This window comes from Scleropages formosus, chromosome 2, assembly GCF_900964775.1.
Source record: "Scleropages formosus chromosome 2, fSclFor1.1, whole genome shotgun sequence".
In the NCBI taxonomy this organism is placed as follows: domain Eukaryota; kingdom Metazoa; phylum Chordata; class Actinopteri; order Osteoglossiformes; family Osteoglossidae; genus Scleropages; species Scleropages formosus.
Genome location: NC_041807.1, coordinates 22,452,242 through 22,466,721, shown reverse-complemented (window position 1 = coordinate 22,466,721; position 14,480 = coordinate 22,452,242). Strand labels below are relative to the sequence as shown.

Sequence of the window (14,480 nt, the reverse complement as noted above, 5' to 3'; positions counted from 1 at the left end):
GTCCTACCAGAATCGGCCACTGGGGGCGCTACAGGGGATAATGCAGGAGGCTGGGTGGAAGACTGAGGGGGTGGAGCAGGGCTTCGAACCAACACATCTCCTAGCAAAAAAGAGAAAATGAGAATGAAATCTGAACATGAGAGGCAAAGTGAGATAAGGCTGATTACCACAGGGCCCCTACTGCTTGTTAATCTGTTCGCCAACTCATTGCCCCGAGAGCCCTTCACACGAGTCCCCGAGGGACCCCGATTCAAGAACAGAGGGGCCGAGGCCTTTGTCTCAAAAAATTGTGAGCTTGCTGTAATGTCACTTCTCATAAAGCACCCCTGGTTGCTGAGGGAGTCCCTGATGAAGCGATACGGCTGCTTCGTGACTGGCTTTTCAACCCAGTTTCTTTTGTCCATTGTACGGTAGCGCAAATGCTAAATGGCGTTAAAGTCCCATGTTTTTATAATCACACATTACAGGAACAAGTGCAGAACAAATAACCTACAGACCCCTCTAGTTTTTTTTTAAATATTCTTGACTTAGATCTTTATAAAAAAAAAAAAAAAAAAAAAAAAAAAAAAAAATCACAATTTGCATAGTTCTACTTGGGTTAACAGTAAGGTTAACTCAGGTCCAGTCTGTAGCATAGTGGTTGAAGGCACCACTATGCATTCCAAGGAACAGGTTTTGAAACCCTGTCCCACTGTAATACCTTTGACCAACCCAGTAACTATAAAAATAGGAAAGCAACTATAAGTAGCTCAGTATAAAACCATCACATTTAAAGTGGCTTTGAAGAAAAGGACGAAAATACAATAGATGGGTGTAATGACCATTACTCACCAGGAGGGGGTGGAAGAGTGCCGATATCCACGGTCTCCCCTTTGTCCAACGCCTGTACAATTGGGTCAAATTTCTGAAGAAACAAAAACATGACTTTAACAATATTATCCTTGACCTACATAAGTTAATATCACCTTTACCTCCTCCATTTCAGAGCACATTACAAATGTCATTTCAGGTATACAGTACTTTGATTATCGTGTCTGTGACAAAAGCTCTTTGTTAAATGAATGCTTGTTTATCCAGTTATGCCATGGTCAGGAGGAAAGCATCAAAAATGCGTAAATGTAAGACGGCGTTTGTGCAAGATGTGTCTGTCACTGACATCTTGGTGATGGGATGGTCACTGGTTGTCAGTAGGTCGCATTGATACTCTATGTGGAAGTACAAGGTGGTCAGAAGGTGGTTTGTGCAGCATGACATATTGCCCAAGACGTGATGGGTGGGTACCTTAGCTGTCAGGTAGTGACGCTTTGCCAGTTCCACGTCGCCACTCTGTTTGGCTTGGATAGCGGCCACCTTGTACTCCCTCTGCCTGCTCAACACTAGGCGTTTTGCCTCTGTGACACACAGAGATACACTTGGAATGTAAATCACACCAAAAAATGTCTTCTTCAGACCTTCTTAAGCATGTGCTAAAGGTGACAGTGAATCCACTTCATTCAAATAATAGGCACCAGTATGAAGATACTGCACCACAATACTGCATTCATAGGTAAGACACCTCTTTGGGATCATGTTTGTATCTCTGAAAATCTGTAATATTAGAAATAGTAACTGAAATAACAATAGAAAAATAACCTGAAAGATTTGAGTCTGGCTGACTTGGGGTAAGTGGGGAGATGATTGGTGTGTCTGGGGTCACAGCTAGACTCTTCTGTGGAGGCACAAGGAGATGAGGCTTGGGTGGAGTTTCCAGCGGTGGGGGTTTCTGACTGGGCAGTGATGCACTGGCAGGCTCCAGAACCAGTGGCGGCCGTTCCATGATTGGCTCCTTCTCGGGGACTGTCGTGGGTTTCCCACCTGCGGCAACAGCGGGAGGAATTTCCTCCTCGTTTATTGGTTTTCCCTTCTTGACGGATGACAGCATGGACTGCAAGGTCTAGGAAACATAATGACATATAGAATCCTCAACTATGTCCTGCAAAGCAATTATCTGAAGAGTACAATGACATAAATATGGGTTGGTGAACCCATTTGGCCTAAAAATAAAAATCCACAGTAAGTGATCATAAGCATTAAAATTGGGGGAAAAAAAAAAAAGTTTTATTGTAAAATGCAACAAAACAACTAACTGCTCTAACAAGACATAATACTGTCATTATGAGGTCTTGTATCTGACATAGGAGACTAACAAAAAGGGGGATCCCCTTAAAGGAAATCACTGCAAATATTAATTACTGGCCATGAGTACTTTACTTTGTGGATGGAATAATGCTTCCTACTTGGGGGGACCCCTTCCCCCATGAAGGATATGACTAAGAAGCAAACATGAGCTGTTTTTATCAATCCAGCCAACAAGGGTCCGTAAAGCACAACCAAATAGAACAGGAATGTTGGACCACATTAATTCAATTCACTTCCCCAGTGTTTACAACACATTTTGGTCTATGTGATTGTTGCTTACAAATAGAACGCTGAGGAACACAGCACACGTTTATATGATGAACCAGTCAACAACTGGCACTGAACAGGCGTTTGTTAATAGAACAGTTTGTCATTCTGAATTAATTTCAATATTCCACAAAGTTAATAGAACAGTAAAAAAATGTGCTTTTAATATAGCAGTAGATGAGATTTTTACAGAATCTAACCTGTACATAGATCAAGGGAGCTCTGTGTTATTAATTACTAACAGGTACTGACAAACTCTAATACCTGTGGGTTTTACTTTAGTCCTACACTCCAACATCTAATTTTAATAGCCTGCCTCTTTAATCAAAAGAACTAACAAATTAATTAATTTGGGTATTGTCATACTTGTCCATAACAACTACACATGCTCCTCAATTTATGAACACAATATGGACTGGATGTCTGTATGCAATGGTCCGTTAAGTTTTGCTGATGATGCCAAAGTTACATTCACAATTAAGTCTCAATAACAGCTTAACCAAGTACTTGACCGACTAACTACTTTACCAGTGACTTTAGTGATGCCACATTAAAACTTTTTCAGTATTCAGAAAGCCAGTGCCCTGCAGCCCACTATCTGGTCAGAAGTGTCTCTTGGCCTCCCACCTTCAGTCCTCGATCGTATCGCCGTACTTTGCTGGTCTCCCCCGCTTCCTTGGCATTGCTAATTGCCGCCTGATACATGGCAACGCGCTCAGTGAGACGTGCCTCCAGCCCTTCTGGCCCACTAGGGGCTGTCGGGGAGGGGCGAGGAGGAGTCTTCCCCTGGGGAGGTGTGGCCACCTTCTGTTCCTCTTCTCCATCCTCCTCCTCCAAAACCTCATTCAGCTCCGCCTGTGGTGGTGAAAACTTGTTAGCTTGGCTGTTTTTCTGGGGGGAAAAGGTACCAAGTATTGCAAAAAACCTGTAAGGTCCTGAGGTTACCAAGAGGTCAGCATCACCCTCCAGGTCACCATCCTCATCCCCCTCCTCTTCATCAAGGTCCTTCATGCAAAGTGCAGCCATGCGCTCTATGTCTGCCATAGGCACCGGAGCTGAGGCATAAGGGAGGACATTCACAGCATTGATGATAATCAAACATATTTTTCTCTACCCCATTTCTCCACAAACAAAAAAAAAAAAAATCACCAAAAAGGACTATGAATGCCTTAAATGAAAATACGATATACAAGTCAAAGTACAGCGCAATAGATTACAGGTGCAGAGGGGTAGAAAATCCTTACCTCTTCCAGCTGGCTTTTTGCCACGTGGCCCCTCTTTTCCCATAAGAGACAGGAGCTCAGCTTCCAACTCCGCATCATTACCATCTATATCCATCCCTCCATCGGGTGTCAGGTCCAGCAGCAACCCCATCTAGGAGAAAAGGAAGAGATGAAGCTATGTCAATTTGCATTGTGCAGAAATGGTATCAAGAGGGCTTGGAAACTGAAAATGAGGGGGGAGTGAGGAAACCATTTAAGGGAAGGAAAACAAGAAACGGTACCTTAAACACGAAACATCTTAATGTACATAAACTGTACTGTGTATTTTTCCCACATTAAAAGCTAGCCCAAAATATCACTGAACAGATTCATGTACATATTTATTTCCTCTTTATACAATAAAATGACTGCATAGCTTCAATGAGAATTGTCACTGTTTAACAATCAAAAACAACAGTGATGAACTTTAGATAGAAAATGTTAATTTATTATTTTTTAGTAAGGAAGGAGGACGACCCAGGTTTTTCCTGCACGTGGTAAAACCTTCCCTCACAGACAAGCACTTTCACAAACACTGAAAACTACTGCGGAGTGTGGGGGCAAAACAGGTGGCCTTGTGCTTTTTTGTGTTCTGCTTTTCAGCTGCACAAATGCAACCTGGCATGACAAAAAAGGGACAGGAGGAACAGCGTGAGGCTTCAGGGTGAGACCCAAACGGTATGAAATATGAAATTAACAGTGTGTGTAAGTGGTTCTCAAATCTGGTGCTGGCACTCTGCAGCATATCCATTCTGAACATCCACAGCAGAACTAATTCAGACCAAGAGAATTACCCGAAAAACCTGCAGACACTGCGCAAAGCCATGACTAGGGCTGAAAATCACTGCTTTGTATTATGTTATTACATTTAGATTTATTCATAGAGCACATTCTTTTCCCCCAAAGTATTGTACAACTCAAAGAAAATAAGTGCATTTCACCATCAGACAGAGACATATGTGGACACAATTCTTGGAGAACAGACAATTGGTCCAATTCCAACATTTAATCAGCATTTATTACACAAGTAGCTGCATATCACATTGGTATTTTTATTAACGCAACAAAATTTTTTCAAAGTTAAGCTGATTTTTGTGTTTATTATTATTAAAGTTTATTGATTACAAAAATACCACTAGTTCTTCTAATGTCAGTTTTAGTTTGGTACTTTACCGCCATTAGAAGATTCAACAAGGCATCAGAACATTTTAGAAAGTACCAATCTTGTAGAAAGCATCAGGTTGTAAAAGGTACTGAAATATTCTCTGCTTGGAACCCAGCACCAAAATCTGATAATTACAAGAATGTGGAATATTCTTCTAAAAACTGAGATATCATACAAACTATCACCAAAAATATGCTCAATCTAACAAAACCGAAAAGAAAATGGAGGGGAAAAAAAAAAAAAAAAATCTACATATAATTTTTGTTATTGTGTAATGGTTTTATTAATTTTTATGTGGCATCTTTATCCAAGGAAAGGTACAATGTTTGATGATCAACTTTACATGTATTTACCCCTTTATATAGCAAGGCACTATTATTATATCAGTTCTGGGTAAGTACCCTCATCACGGGTACTGCGGCAGATTTCACAGTGACAGCTCAAACCTCTACGCCACCTGTTGCCTGATATGACACACACTTAGTTATTCATTTAGATACACTGCACCAAACTCCCTAGAGTGCTTTACCCATTTATACGCCTAAGCAATAATATAAACCCATGCAAACACAGGGAGAAGATACAAACTGCACAATGGTAGAGCAGGATACGAACCAAAGCCCGAACCATCACCACCTGCTGTGCCACCCATATATAGTGGTAAACTACGTTCCCTGGGGGTGCGGTGGGGCAGTGGGTTTGGCCAGGGCCTGCTCTCCAGTCAGTCTGGGGTTTGAGTCCCGCTTGGGGTGCCTTGAGATGGACTGGCGTCCCATCCTGGGTGTGTCCCCTCCCCCTCCGGCCTTACGCCCTGTGTCGCCGGGTTAGGCTCCGGCTCCCCGCGACCCCGTATGGGACAAGCGGTTTCAGATGATGTGTGTGTGTTCCCTGGTTTCCATAGAGTCTATATGAAAATCTATTTCATCACGATACAAAGTAACGACACTGATTATTAATGCTCCCGGTCACCCATAGTGTGTGAGTTCCACTGATGCATGGATGAGTAACCCATTGTAAGTAGTGTATCTAGCAGTGTAAGTCACCTTGATGAATAAAGTGTGTGGGCTCATAAGAGCTCATTGGAAGTCGCTTTGGAGAAAAGCATCTGCTAAATAAATAAACGTAAATGTAATGGGTATCCTATAACCGTATACAGGATCTAGCAAAAACACCATGAAGCAAATGGACTCGGAGTTGACAAGGTCAATGGTTTTTTGGTGAAAACCGAATGCAAACAGAATAAAAGAGGAGTAACGGGAGGTGAAGGCCGGCGATGAAGAAACGTGAAGGATTATAGAAACAGTAGACAAGGTCACAAAGGGATCTCGATCCACACACACACACACACACACACACACACACACACGTGACACGGCAAAAAGAAGCACAGGAGCTGAGGAGGAGGTGTCAGAAACTAGGTAGGTGTGAAGGGCAGAATGCTGCTCGGTGAGTACGGACAGGTGTGGCTCACCTGTTTGGCTCTGGCGGCCCCTTGGCCCCGCGCGGCGGGGGGGTTCTGGCTGCGGCTCATGATGATCTGGATGGAGAGATGGCAGATGCGCGCGATGGAAGAGAGACCCACAAACACACTGAGATCTACGAAGAGAAAGCGCAGGATTCAGAAACTAAAAAAACATCACCTTAGCCTAAGGCTATGTGTGTGAAGCTGCTGGAGGGCAGGTCAACAAGTTACACGACGAGAACTTGTCTTGTCGAGCTCGGACACACAAAGCCGCGTACACATCCTTATACATGATGATGATGTTTAGGTCTATTTCTCCACTCCAACTACTAATAAATATGTAGTTACTTTAGCACCGGCGAAAGATCAGGAGCCAACTATAAACTAAGTTAGCCACTCAGCTAGCACACCAACCTTCGGCGCATTCGAATACAACGTGCTTTGCTTCCGTAAAAACGGCTTTAAGTCTATCCGACAAGAAGCGACTTACATCGGTGTTAAAGCAGCACAGTTTACGGTCGCCGATCAAACAGCAGAGTCAAAAACACTACATGACGATTCCCCCCCCCAAGAGGAGAGCGCTCTTCACTTCCTGGTTCTACGTGTGCGTCTCCTAGCAACCCTAGTCCGTCGTTTTACGGCACACGTCCACCTGGAATTCCACGGCTGTCGTGAAAAAGTGGGCATTTGAAAGGAGAAATTAGGTTTCAGTTTTCAGTGTAATTTTCACGTTGGTATTTGTCATAAATTACTGCAAACCTAAACGATTACCTGACTTCATATAATATTGTGTCAGTCTGAACGACTGAATGTGTTGCTTTATGAATTTGTACTGTTTGTATCCTTACAGGGCAGGGCATAAGAAAGCAACGAGAAACACAGGCATACCGCGTATCAATTTAATAATTATCTTAGTCAAATATCATACACCGGTCCAAATTTGCTAACAAAAATCCATCTTTTCTATTTTTTTTAAAGAATTTAAACAGTACATAAAGGCTGTTACAGAGTGTAGTAATAAGAAGACCAGATGGTAAACACTGTATAATATTGGTGTTCATGTAAATACATCATTGTCATTGGAGTGATTTGTCATTTATTTCTGTTGTTTGTTTAGTCATTTTATTTACTTATTTTTATATTCTCCCCGGCTGGGTTTGGTTGTTCTGTGTCAATGATTTTGTATAGCGAGTTCCTGAATTGTTCTTTTCGTTAAAAAAAAAAAATGAATAAATAAAAACACGTTACGCATTTCCGGTTAACTGAATTTTTTTTAAAAAAACTTCATTACCCATAATGCAGTCTTTCCTGGCGCGTTCGACAGGTGACATATTTTATCCCCTGAACTGCAGTCTGGGCAAACTAAGGACAGGAGCGGCGACACAGTTGCTGGTTAATTAAATTAAATAACGTAATGACTTATTAATAATTGAATTAAAAATGTGCACTAGTCTAATGTAGTCAAAGTCAATGATAGACTGGCAGTTGTGGAGGTGCATATTGAGAAGTCCTGAAATATGATAGTTTTTTTCATGCCTGGCTGAGGACTAAATGGAGTAATCATGAGATAATGCAAAGAATAATTAAGTAAATAGTGAATCTTAAACTTAGTAGGACTTTCCAAGATATCTGGGGAAACATGAGCTCTGCCTAGTAGGACATTGAGCACTTTTTTCGCCTTTTTGTCTTTGCCCATATGACGATGGTGGTCATGTTGTGGTGGCAGGAATGAGCAGGAGATAGACAGGGCAGTCTGCAGGTACACACACACAAGGGCATGACAAAACCAGGGAAATTATTCGGCTTTTTACATATCGTGGTGCTCAAGATTATCCGATTATTTACGGTCAACCGTACAGTGACTTACCCATGCACAGCCACATGGTGTTTTCACTTCATCGGCTCTGGGTAAGTGCCTTCATCATGGCTACTACAGCAGGAGTGGGATTCAGACCTGGGACCTTCAGACTGTAAGACAACATCCCAAGTCACGGTGCTACCCTCAATTTAAAAGTGCTGATGGTCACATTTCCTTTAGAGCTGATACATGTTATCATTGGGACTGTATTTGATCTGTGTGTCCAACCTTCTTATTGTGATTGTCTTTTTCAGGTACTTTAATTTTATGCATCACCGTGCATCACCATACATATTCTTTCATGTATACTAATAGTGATAACACTGTCAATGAGTAGCTGACCCCTGAAGTTGCTGTTACAGAAGTAATGTTCTTAAAAAGGAGATGGAAGTTTTTTCTGAATACATTGCAAGAGACATTTATTTGCTTTATTATACTATTTATTTAATCATTTACAGTATACACTGATTATTTCAGTGCCTTTCCAATGTTTCTCTTACATCTAAATAACTATACTGAGTATTAGTAACTGTAACTGACACCTAAATCCAATGCATCTTACAATGTCAGATTATCATATTTACAGTTACATTTAGTTTTTTAATACTGAAGGATATTCTTCAGGGTAAGTACCTTGCACAGATGTTCTAAAGCAGGAGTGAGAGTCAAGCTAGGGACCTTCAGGTTGTGAGGTAACAGCCCAAACTACAACAATGCTTTGTGTACCAGTTATTAATTATGCCACTGGCTTCCTCCAAGGATTTCTGGAACTCTGGCAACTGCTAGTCCTCGATCTTTGGTCTTCACCATTTTTACCTTGTAAAAATACAAATGCAAATTTACTCACAGAAAAAAAAAACGCTTGGAACACAAGGCCACCTGTTACACAGCTGCAAAGAGATGGCAAAGCATTTAAAGCAGGGCAGCTGACAACTTCAGCATTGTCGTGTAAAAGGAACTCTTCGAATTGCAGGTGGAAGAACTTGTCCCATGGCATTGACGGGCAGGAAGAGGAAGAGCTCTGAGAAAGAGGAGCAACACCCATTGGAGGACAACTGGGAACTGCACTCTGGAGAGCTCCATAGGTGTGCAGAAGGATCATGATGGAAGAGGCAGAAAATGAATGCAAAGTCTCCTATAACCATTTCTCCGTGTTGAAGTGTGGTGGCTGACAGAACTTTCTTATAATGCAAATGCAAATTTTGTCTCTTTTTACTTGGTACAGGTTCTTTGAGTGTGAGCAGGCTGTGAACGTGCCGACAGGGACTTTAGCAGCTAAGGTAACAGCTCTCCCTTTTTCTTTGGCAGCCTCTCCTGTTCTGCGTGGAGATACTGCCGCACTGATCTGTGGCTCATGCGCTTCTACTTTGTTGATAGCTGAGGAAATCTTGTCTGGGTTTTTTCCTTTGGTCTCTGTGTCTCGCCCTGTTTTTTTCTCCAGGCATATATCTCCCTGTGGCGCGCAGTCATATTTAATGCATGACGTTTTGTTTTTGCATGACTGAGGAGAGGAGCAGGAAGTTTTCCAAATTTAGCTTTATTGAACAGACATGTATATTTATATGATGTGGCAGTGTGGACTATTGATGATGGCTTGGATGGGTTTGAGCTCCATATGGACCACGATTATGAATGCCGTGCCCTTGGATAAGTTAACTTTTACAAAAATGCAGTCTTGGAGGAATCATGTTGTGTTGCAGTGCATGCTTTTCCATAGTTATGTTTACCATCATTTTGTTTATTTATGTTTGAAGGTGCTTTCTAGAAAGGCTTGTCCTCCTAACTCTCAGGGTATTCAGGTGATTTTCTGCATCGTAGAAGTGAATTTCATTCCAGATGCCCTACATGCTAGAACCCTTGGGCTCTGTTGTGTATCTCAGGCTGTTGGAGATGTCGATGTACCCTCTATGGAACCCGCTTCCACTCTAGCTCACTGTGGAACCGAGTTTGATATAAAAGACCGGCGAGACGAGTCGACAGGGGAAGCACAGCGGAACGACTCTGCAGGCAGTCTTCCAAGAACCAGTGTTGAGTGTGGTTTTACAGAGGCCAGTGGGGGACAGGGAGCCCCCGAGTCTCAGAAATGCAGCATCCTGACAGAGCTGCAAATCCGCGGGAACCTCCTTGGCACCAATCTCCCAGGGTCAGTTCACGGCTCAGAAGAACCAGAAATAAAGAGCACTGTGGTCCCTGGAGGGGCAGGTGGCCAACACAGTGACCAACTGATGCATGAAGAGGAGAAGGGGCCTGGCTCCTGTGGAGAGAATATACTTGGTGTGATGCAGGGTGTTCAGGAGAGTGCTCCAACAAAGGTGAGACTGCGGAGGAGGATGGGAGCGTGGGATTTTAGAGATCGGGAGAGGAGGAACCACTGTGAAAGCCAGCTCATGGGCCGTTGTCTAAGGAAGGGTGAAAACAATGGAGAAGGAGAAAGACCTCAAGTGGAGGAAGAGAGTAATGAGGAGGACCGAAAGGATGAAGGAAGTGCAAATTCGGACTCTGACAAAGGTGTCACAACCCGCAGTTCAGGACCATTGGTCAGTGAGGTGTTTGTACACAGGGCTTTTCTCTCAGATGGTCATGGAAAGTTGAACCCTGCAGATGACTGTGAGAGACGATCTACAGCGGTCACCTCAGCTCCAGATGAGTCTTTGGGCAGTGACCCGAAAAAGGAAGGGCCTTCTCGACCTGGAGCATCTGCTACGCATACAGTAAGAGAGTCGAAGTGTTTATCCACGGAGAGTTTTTCCCAAGTGATCGACTCCACCCCCTTGGCACCACCGTTTGTGCAGACCACTAGTGAAGGTCAAGAAAATCCTTGTGAGATGGAGGGTTTTCTGTTCAAGGAGAGGGCAAATGATGAGGAAGAAGAGATTCTTCTCAGAGATGAGCCACAGAAAAGTATGAGGCTTGAGGCCATGAACTATACTGTGATGGAGGAGGACAAAGTCCTTGGCTTTACCGTGCCTCAAAGTGACACACAGCACCGCAGCCTCTGTGACACGTTACCACAGGAAAACGCACCCAGCTCAGCTCAGCCAGGGGTCCTGCCAGTGGTCACAGCGGGCTGTGGTGCCCTTGGGAACACCAGCAAAGATGCTGTCCAGCTTTTGTCTGTCAAGCCCTGCTCTGCTGCAGACTTCCCAGGGTGTACTGAGCTCGAGGAGGAGACCAGAGCCGGTGCTAACTCACACACACTTCACAAACTGAATGATGGGGAGGCAAGGTGTCTGGGTGCAGTACCAGCCTGGGAACTGTCAGCCAATATTGGAACAAACCTTTTATGTGATAATCCACTTGCTGGGGATTGCAGAGCATCCCTGAGTGTTGAAGATATTGGTGAATTGGAGGAATATCGTGGCAATACTTGTGGAGCTGACTTGGTAACAGGTACCAGGAAGCCACCCGCCACCGAGCCGATTCCCCCGAAAATCGCCCTGGAAGTGGGTGGCCCGTTTCCTCCGAGTTGTGCGGCTGTGAAGGTAGATGCGCATGTCGCCCAAGTAAACTGTCAGACTGAGACTCGGATGAATTCTGATCCGGCTTCACTCAAAGGCACCACCATCTGTCTCATCCAGCAGACAGACAGTGAGGATAAGACAGGTAGGAACCCTACTGTGACATGCTTCTTCTTACACTTGTTTTTAACTCTGGCCAGTCAGTCAGCCTTTTGTGCTGCATATATTAATATTCTGTTTCTGATTTAATCTGAGGAAATGTGATCTGTGCTGGTGCCACAGGAGGTAGCTCCGGTGCCTCACAGCTCCTGGGCTGCGGGTGTGAATCGGGCTCAGCCTTTGTGCAGTTTGCATATTATCCCCAGGTTTCTTTGGGTTTCTTCCAGGTGCTCTGGTTTCCCCACACAGCCCAGTGCCATGTGTTTCAGGTGAATTGGTAACTGTAAAATACCCGGTCTGTGTGTGTGTATGTGTGTGTGTATGTGTGTGTGTGTGTGTGTGTGTGTGCTGTGAAGGACTGGCATCTCATCCAGGGTGTACCCCGCCACACACGCTGTCTTTCCAGGATAAGCTCCGGACCACTATGACTCAGCGGAGGAGAAGTGCTAATTGATGATGGATAGTTGGATGTGAATATGTTCAGTATGTGTTGGAACGCTTCATTTAATGAAGATAAATATGCTTAGCAAAAGTGTAGAATTTTGACATGATATCCACTGGCTTTTGTGTTCACTGTGACTGTCTTTTTTTCCACCCACATTCCTCCGTCTGCGCAGCTCCCCCTCATTCTGTAGATGCCCCTACCCTTAGGGATCTGGAGGCAGCCTGTCTGGCCAGTAGCGGTGGTCCTGCAGTAACCTCAGTGTCGCCCCCTGCCTCTGTGGAGGATCCCTTGTCCTGGAAGAATCTAGTGCAGAACCTCAGCACTGAGGTGCGAGATGAGTCACTGTCCCCAGTAGATGGCGGGTCTTTAGACACCTGTCTCAGCTCTGCTGCCTCTCGGTCATCCATGCCAAACAGCCCCCCAGCTTGCACTGTCCCCACTGTCCTCGATCCTGAGGTCTCATTCTCCCTCTTCTCGCTGTCTGACTCCCAAATAGACAACCTCATGCTCAGGTGAGACAGGGTGGGCTGACCTGGGTGGCGGCCTTGTACCTAGTGTTTGTAGGTGTTCAGTAGCTCATGGATGTCTCACTGACCACAGTCAAATGGACGACCAAGCCCCATACCCCACTGAGGAGGAGGAAGATGCCACTGAACTTATGTGTGGACTTATTAAGGAGCTTTCTTCCCTTAAGTAAGTGTGTGCCTTCTGTTCAGTGACCCTGACCTGGTCAGTTAGGGTTAGGTTTAGAGTTAGGCTAGCCCTAACCCCAGCATATGAACAGGCTCATGACCAGTAAAGCACCTTCATGGCCAAAGATCTGGGCAGCATGTGTGATGGGTCAAATTGGAAAGTGTTTATCTTTCTCTCTTTAAACATTTTGACCATTTAGATGCTAATTGTGGCACACAGTGTAGCAGGAAGGCATTTGTACAGCTCTGAACAGTGAAACTCAACAGCTTTGAGTAGTGAAAATATGTAAAAGTACAAATTTTACTCATTTGTGCATGTCTGTTAAAATTTTCTGCTACATCGCACATTTTATATCACAGATTTTGCTAGTTTTCAAAGAATGAAATAATTCCTATGATAATTATTGTGGTTTATTTTTTTTGTCTGCTTTTTATTGCCCCATCCTGTTTGTCACAGTCAGACAGTGATGGCTGCCCACAGGGAGCTGGAAAGCCTGCGCCGTGGCAACAAAACCTCGAGACCTCCCATCACTTGGTCTTCTTGCCCCCCAAAGCATTGAATTTGGAGGTAGTGGAGCAATGTAGTCTCATCCCACGTTTGCTCTTTGCATGCAGCTGCAGTTGTGGAAAAGGCTTTAATTTTTCCTCCTTTCATCCATTCACACTATGGCTGCCTTGACTGCTGCACTCTGTTCCTGACCAGCGGGGTTCACCTCCTGCACTGTGCAGCAAGGCTGTAAAATGCCTTTGTGAGGTCTACTGGTTTTTGCCCTACCTCACAACTTGTTCAGTTGAATAGGGCCATGACTCTCGGCTCCGGTCCACAGTGCGTTAAACTTCTTACGAGTTTTGTTGCGAGAGGGAGTGTTCAGTTGGACCATCTGGAGTGAGATGTTACTGATTTCAGCACTGAAGCCTGAATAGCTAAACGTACAGTGACCTGCAAGGTCCCAGGTTGCCTATCATTGGAGCCATTTGTCTGCTCCCCCTTTCTCTTTTGTCTGACTAATCTGAGGGGACCAGAGGACTGGGGTTTCCCTTGGTCTTCAAGATCACTGACCCAGACAAACAGTGTTGATGTGGAACATCAACGAAGCCTCAGTGGGCTTTGGTTCCTTTTTAAGGCTGGGCTGTACCATGAGGGGCTAATGTACTTTTTGGCCAGGCTCTTGGCTTCTTAAACAAATGATTTCCCTAACTGCACTAATGTAACCTTCTCGCTCAGTGCTTAGGATCTTAAACGTGTCAAAAGAGCTAAATAACCCAAACAGAGTGGAGTCCTACAGGAGAAGGATTAGACAACCCAGAATTAAAGATTTAATTACTTTGCTGGAAGAGTGTGTGCTTCAAATTAATGAAGGTGACAGCTTGTTTCCATGAAGGGCCAAGTTTTCACTCTAAATGCTCCTCCTAGTTATCCTGTCTGCACTTTGCTATTTTTTTCCATTCGATTTTGGTGCCTTTAGTCCACACCTGATAAATGCGGTGTTTTTTTGAAGCATGCATTTATGTTTGTATAATTATAAACCTGGAA

At 44.1% G+C, this 14,480-nt stretch overlaps 2 protein-coding genes across 3 annotated transcripts in view; one reads left to right on the top strand and one right to left on the bottom strand.

Annotated features, from left to right (window-relative positions):
- Nucleotides 1-6,945, bottom strand: part of cc2d1a (coiled-coil and C2 domain containing 1A) — a 20,539-nt gene extending 13,594 nt beyond the window's left edge. Inside the window, exons 1-9 of one of the 2 annotated variants that reach the window (XM_018762218.2) lie at nucleotides 6,825-6,945; nucleotides 6,344-6,468; nucleotides 3,690-3,819; nucleotides 3,391-3,500; nucleotides 3,073-3,300; nucleotides 1,633-1,933; nucleotides 1,282-1,391; nucleotides 832-904; nucleotides 8-100 (exon numbers count right to left, since the gene is read on the bottom strand). In XM_018762218.2, the coding sequence (XP_018617734.1) occupies nucleotides 8-100; nucleotides 832-904; nucleotides 1,282-1,391; nucleotides 1,633-1,933; nucleotides 3,073-3,300; nucleotides 3,391-3,500; nucleotides 3,690-3,819; nucleotides 6,344-6,403 (1,105 nt within the window). In that variant the 5' untranslated portion in view covers nucleotides 6,404-6,468; nucleotides 6,825-6,945. Of the gene's footprint in view, nucleotides 1-7; nucleotides 101-831; nucleotides 905-1,281; nucleotides 1,392-1,632; nucleotides 1,934-3,072; nucleotides 3,501-3,689; nucleotides 3,820-6,343; nucleotides 6,469-6,824 lie in introns of both variants that reach the window. The other variant, XM_029248171.1, reaches the window with a different exon arrangement.
- Nucleotides 6,271-14,480, top strand: LOC108940229 (uncharacterized). Its single transcript, XM_018762230.1, has 7 exons — nucleotides 6,271-6,290; nucleotides 9,166-9,277; nucleotides 9,418-9,472; nucleotides 10,073-11,795; nucleotides 12,427-12,766; nucleotides 12,855-12,947; nucleotides 13,404-14,480. Exons 2-7 carry the CDS (start codon nucleotides 9,183-9,185, stop codon nucleotides 13,504-13,506), a joined length of 2,409 nt encoding a protein of 802 aa, XP_018617746.1. The 5' UTR covers nucleotides 6,271-6,290; nucleotides 9,166-9,182; the 3' UTR covers nucleotides 13,507-14,480.

Bases quoted from the DNA above. Each gene is read 5' to 3' on its own strand.
- LOC108940229 (XM_018762230.1), top strand. From the start codon at position 9,183: ATGGCATTGACGGGCAGGAAGAGGAAGAGCTCTGAGAAAGAGGAGCAA. The intron at 9,278-9,417 runs GTGTGCAGAAGG...TACTTGGTACAG, and splicing joins CACTCTGGAGAGCTCCATAG to GTTCTTTGAGTGTGAGCAGG. The intron at 12,767-12,854 runs GTGAGACAGGGT...CACTGACCACAG, and splicing joins ATAGACAACCTCATGCTCAG to TCAAATGGACGACCAAGCCC.